At 31.1% G+C, this 6,000-nt stretch overlaps 1 protein-coding gene across 1 annotated transcript in view; it reads right to left on the bottom strand.

Moving 5' to 3' along the window:
* Positions 1-586: 586 nt before the first annotated feature.
* The window catches only part of LOC108916331 (epsin-2), a gene marked incomplete at its 3' end in the record, with an annotated part of 28,420 nt that continues 23,006 nt past the window's right edge, over positions 587-6,000 (bottom strand). Inside the window, 2 exon segments of the mRNA XM_018722556.1 lie at positions 587-761; positions 2,411-2,626. Coding sequence (XP_018578072.1) covers positions 587-761; positions 2,411-2,626 — 391 coding nt within the window.

Genomic DNA, 6,000 nt, shown 5'->3' with positions numbered 1-6,000 from the left:
GTTCGGTTTTCAAATTACAGCCAATTTTCATCATTTTTTTGGAAACTTTGATGGCCCATATCCCTTCAGGGGTGAACATTTTACTAAGGCGATTTTTTGCAGATTGTGTTCTTTTGAAATGTAGATTCACTGGTATCATTTATGCTACTCCATTCAAAAACACCCTGTATATGCAGGGTGAGTCAGAAAGAATGGGTCAACACTAAGCTGGAGATACTAGACACCAAAATATTATATTTGAGCTCATCTTGTCTTATAAGAATGTCGCTGGTTTAAGAAATACAGGTTGGTCAAAGTTTAACTTTTATTCTGAAAGTCAATAATTGAGAAAGTTTTGCATGACTGAAAATTGGCAATGTTGGGTTTTTTGGTGTGAGAATTACTAATTTGAAGGGCTTATTTTGACATTGCTCCTAGAGGTCGTTAGTTTCGCAGTATTATTTAGGTAAATCAAAACATATTTTTTTTATCATGTGTCTCTGTGTGGTGTGTGGCATGTGGGTGATCGATTAATTTTAAAGTTATCTTTAATAAATTGTACTCTCTATAAAACAGTTATTACAAACATAAAATAATATTTACTCACTTAAAATCCTGCTGACTTTGACTTAAAGCTAGTTGAAGTCGAACATCATCAGATTTTCTCTTTTGCTCCTCTTGTTCTGCCTCCTCACGAGACATCGCTAAGGCTAGTTGTAATTGTAATTCCTCCTCTCCAGCAGTTTGGGGTCTGGCAATTTCTATATCTCTTGGCAAATCAGCTGCAAAAGTGTTTATTATAAAATTAGTCTGTAAAATTGTTTTTGGATATAAACATTAAGATGTCCATATCAATTAGAAAATTTTAACGTAGTGTGGTAGTATTCGTAGTGGTGAAAGTGGTAGCGGTGGTAGTAGTGGTGATAGAAGTGATGGTAGTGATGGTGATGAAAGCCGTGGTGGTGGCAGCGGTGGAGGCGATGGCGATGGTGGTGGCGATGACGGTGGTGTGAAGGTGGCGGTGGTGGTCTTGGTAGTAATGGTAGTGGTACAGTGGTCGATGTGGTAATGATGGTAATAGTGGTCATGGTAGCAATAGTAATGGGAGTAATGGTGGTAATGGAGTGCATATTTATGGAAATCAGCTTAAATTGCTATGAAATAGGATTAAATTAATAGTTATTAAATAACATAAAATACTGTGTAGTCGAGTTTGATGGATTAGCACCATGTTAGGGAGGCAATTATAAATATCTAATATTTTTTAATAGTTTCATTAAAAAACACAAAACTCAATAATAAAGTTCATTCATTGGGTTAATACATATATCCGAATCAGTTTTGCCTTCGCAGCTGGACAAAAAAGATAGCCCATTGCTATTGCGGTATCTGGCAACCCTGTGACAGACTATGCTTTAATTGTGTCATTTGTCAATAGGAAGCTTAACCAAAATCTTATATCACTGTCCTTTTATTTACTAATACACAGACATAGAGGAGTTGCTCAAACTCTTGACTGGGCGGTAAATGACAAAGAATAAACTTTCTTAAATTCTAACTTCTAAAATTTCTATTTATAATATATGTATTTTTATAATAGAAAATGTTAATTTACAATAATAGTTCCCTTGAAAGATTTTTTAAAACTAGTGAGTGAGGAGTGTAAGACATCTAGAGTACTATAGTACAAGTTAAAATGTCTACATATTCTGTTTATAGGAGAGTTTTGACCAGAATTAGTTTGACCAGATAAAAAGTTTCATGAAACCGTGCATTTACTCTAAAGTCATGTTGTGGTACATGTAAACAGATCAAGGCTAATAAATCTGGAGAATCGATAATAGTTATTTATGATACTAGTGTGTTAACATATATATGTCACCCTGGGAAATGTTTTGAATTTTCCCAAGTGACTTATATGACTTAACACACGAGTGCCATACAAAATTTTATCCAACACTTTCATAGAATTTCGTTTTAATTATAAATAAAAGTAATTTAAAATTTCAAGTTGTCAATGTCAGAAAAAGTAATTTAATGAAATGAATGTATTTTTAAATATTACAAAGGATGCGAGTGTCAACCTAAATTGTGTCTGTATCCAAGGGTTTTATAACTCACTAGTGACTTATGACTTATAACTCACATTATTCCTTTAAAACTAAAGAAATTATAGTATCATTATATATACAAGTGTTGGATAAAACAACTTATACCGTGCTAGTCGTTATATATCAGTTCGCAACAAATACATACAACCGAACTTTTCCATCTTAAGCAGACATACACAAATTATTTAGCAGCGTATATATCCGTCATAATCACTATTTATTGACTTTGCTCATGACTATTATATATGTCATAAGCGTTCAATAAGTTAAAAATTTACAATTTTGAACACAATAATGCACAATTTGAAAAGTTTACGTACTTGAGTCTTTGCTGTTCCAGTCACCTCTAAAGGCAGGATATTTAGGACTAGTTGGGGTATCCAGACCTCCATCACTTCCGAAGCCACTCGCACTTTGAGCAAAACGTTCTTTTGCTTTCAATGCTCTTGCACGCTCGTTTTTCAACCTCTCATCATCTTTTAACAAATTTACTAATTGTTTTGCTTTTTCTCTTACATTTTGTCCTTGATCTTTGCCTTAAATAAAATGGTGTTTGAAATGATGCTATTAAAGGTAAACCAAATTCATTTAAGCCCTGAAGACAGGATGCGCAGTGGCAAATTAATGGAGTGGTGAACTGTGGATTACTTGCTGCATGAATTTCCAGCTCAAATTACCAAGTATGATCTCCTTTTGATTAAGGCATTTCAGGGCTCAAGTGAAATTTGTCCAGTTGTACTATAATAATAATGTATATAGGTATTAATAATAATGCGGTGGTATTCCAGAAGGAGGAGGAGGAGAATTGTGATGATTGTTATAAATTTCGCTGATTTTAGATTGCTTTATTCTCACATTCCTTTACAAAAAGAATGTTAATAAAAACAGCTGATAAGACAATGATGACTATAAGGGGTATAGTATCTGCAGATAAACCATATAACAGACATCATCTGTGTTCTAACTGTCTCAAAACCAATAATAAAAATGCAAATTGTCACAGTTCAAACTGCAGTGTCAAAAGAGGCATCGCAGTTTACTATACTAAGTACTAGATGAACACAGAAATTTTCAAGTATTATTTGACTCAGGCTCTCAATCAAACTTTATCACATGGAATTTTGCAAATAAATTGAATATAGAGTAATAAAAAATAAATAGCACCACTTCTGATTTGATTATTTCTTCCCGTCTAAAATATTCTACAAATATTAAAATACATTCTAATATTAATTCAGTTGTATTCTATGTAAACTGTTTAATTATTACCAGATAAATTTCCATTGCTTTTAGCGAAAATATTGTGAATCACATTATGTGAATATACCAAAAATCATTACTTTAGCCGAACAAAACTTTAATGAATCCAGTGAAGTGGATATGCTTCTAGGTGTTAGCATATTTTAAAAATTATTACGTGTTAGGCAAATATCAATAAGTCATAATAATTTAATATCGCAAAAAACATCTTTTGGGTGAATTATCTTAGTAGTCTAGTCGGTATCTGTTGTATGGATGTTTCATATACTAACGCTAATTTTTATTGGAAATAGTTCTAAATGTTATGTAAAATGATAATTGCGATATGCATCCGCTGAAAAACTTGTGCATAGTTGTTAGCCCAAGAAAATGTAAAAAAAATATTAAATAAAGAGCATTTTTCTCCTTTCTTTCATGTGTAACTCGGAGAATATTGACCATAGAGAAAATAATAAAATAAAAAGTTTCATTTTGAGATTCTCTTCAAAATAAAAGTTATCCGAAATTTTTATGTGCTGCAATACAGTATAAACCGAAAAAAAAATCGTGAAAAAATATGTTTTCATGAATTTATTTCGAACTTCACTTTAGAGCAGCCATATAAAAAGTATGGTTTTGAGTAATTCATAATAGTAGAATTGCAGAATTTTTTTCAGCAAAATCGGCCGGGTAGATTCCGCACAATTCAATTGTTAATTAAGATATTACAGAATTATACTGATTTTTCAATTCTCACTCATGGTAAAACCAACTATTATTTTGAGCTCCCAATTTTTATACATACCCTTTGAAGTCTCAACTATCAATCGCCATTTAAAAATTTTCGATTTTATTTATTTTAGCAATTAGAATTTTTTCAAAATTTCTTTGAAAAAATATTTATAAATATTTAGAGCTGGAACTACCGTATTTGCATATTCTTCAAATGTAGGATCAAATAGAGGAAGGATTGACAAACAAAATCTATTTTTGATCTTGTGGATACGATGAATTGTCATCGAGATATGAAAGCTCAAAGTTGAAGTGAGTTTACGGCAAAACAACATACTGTACAATAACAATTGAATTGATTGTTTGAAGCAAAGGCTTTATAACTATAAAAATTTGTTTCAATCAGAAATATATTTTAACTGTTCTGATGCAAAAAAAGATTGATACATTTCACAGGAATCGAGCAGAGTCAAAGAGTATGGACTGGGGGGACTATGCGAGCGGAGCAGAATAATTCACTCGCGCAACTTCAATCGACTTTTTCTCAGCTTATATAACAGATAAATAAATGTATTTTTTTTTAATCTATAGAGGAAAGCAAGATTTTACAATGTCGATTCAAAAAAATCTTTCAATTTAAATTTATATGCAAAATAAAGAATAAAGTAGATAATACACAGTATAATGTATAGAAAATCCAGCTACGAAAACTTTTATTAATATTTCACAAAATTGAAAATAGACTTGTTAAAATAAAAGGAAATTTACTACTTATGAAAAGTAGAAAAATATAATAGCATTTTCTTGCATTATAGTCATATTTACCTATATATCACGAATACGCTCCTGCGGCAATTGAAATCTCAAGAGTAACGAACACAAACTACTGTCAAGGTCGTTTTACAGCAAAATAATAGCGACTAGATTCGTTATCTGTTGTAGAAGCTGACAAAAAATGTGGCCAATTCAGGGATGAACAAAATAAATTAAAAGTGGCAGGACTGGAATGCAAAACTGGGGGTAATAAAACAATACCTAAAAAGCCGGAACCTAAACTACAGGTAGGTTAAATTTTTGTTGCACGTAAAGTAGTATCTAAAGGTCCACAAAAGTGGCTGATTTTAATTTTATAGAATTACCATAAATATTATGTTCATCTATTAGGACATTTTATTTGTACGTATATTTTAGTATACCTAATGAGCGCAAATGAGTAATGAAAGCTATGGTTCCTCGTGATTTGCTTGATGTTATTAGATCTGCAAAATATAACCCGCCTTTTGAAATCATAGATATGGAATCTTTTGGATTCTGGAAACTTGTTAAAATAAGAAAAAGTATAAAATATATTATTTGTAAACTTTTTTTGCTACTTTCATGTTAAATAGAGTTATTTTTAGTTTAGTCTTTCAATTATTGGTATAATGTTTAATACTTACTAAATATTTAACTTTTCTCATATATGGCACTTAGCATGTTTCTAATAATATTTTTTTCATTTTGTTTCTGTTAGGAAAATTTAAAGAAATACATTTATGGGAAATAAATAAAACAAATATTTTTAGTAAGTACTAATAAAAAGTTAAAGTTAAACTAATGTTTATATCACCCTTTTTAAAATAGCCCTCAAAAAAAATGTTTTTTGAAGGTATATCGGCTTTTTAATTTTGGCACAGCCTATTTGAACCGGATACCCTTCAATTATTGAATTGTGCGAAATCTACCCGACCGCTTTCGATGAAAAAATTTCTGCAATACTACCATATCATGAGGTACTCAGAACCATACTTTTTATATGGCTGCTCTCAAGTCAAAGTCCGACATAAATTCATGAAAAAAAAACATCCTCTTTCACAATTTTTTTTTTGGTCTATACTGTACTGCAGCAACAATAATGCACATAAAAATTTCGGCCCACTTTTATTTTGAAGAGAATCTC

This window comes from Anoplophora glabripennis, unplaced genomic scaffold (assembly GCF_000390285.2).
Source record: "Anoplophora glabripennis isolate ALB-LARVAE unplaced genomic scaffold, Agla_2.0 scaffold1858, whole genome shotgun sequence".
Classification (NCBI taxonomy): Eukaryota; Metazoa; Arthropoda; class Insecta; order Coleoptera; family Cerambycidae; genus Anoplophora; species Anoplophora glabripennis.
This window is presented reverse-complemented; position numbering and strand designations above follow the sequence as displayed.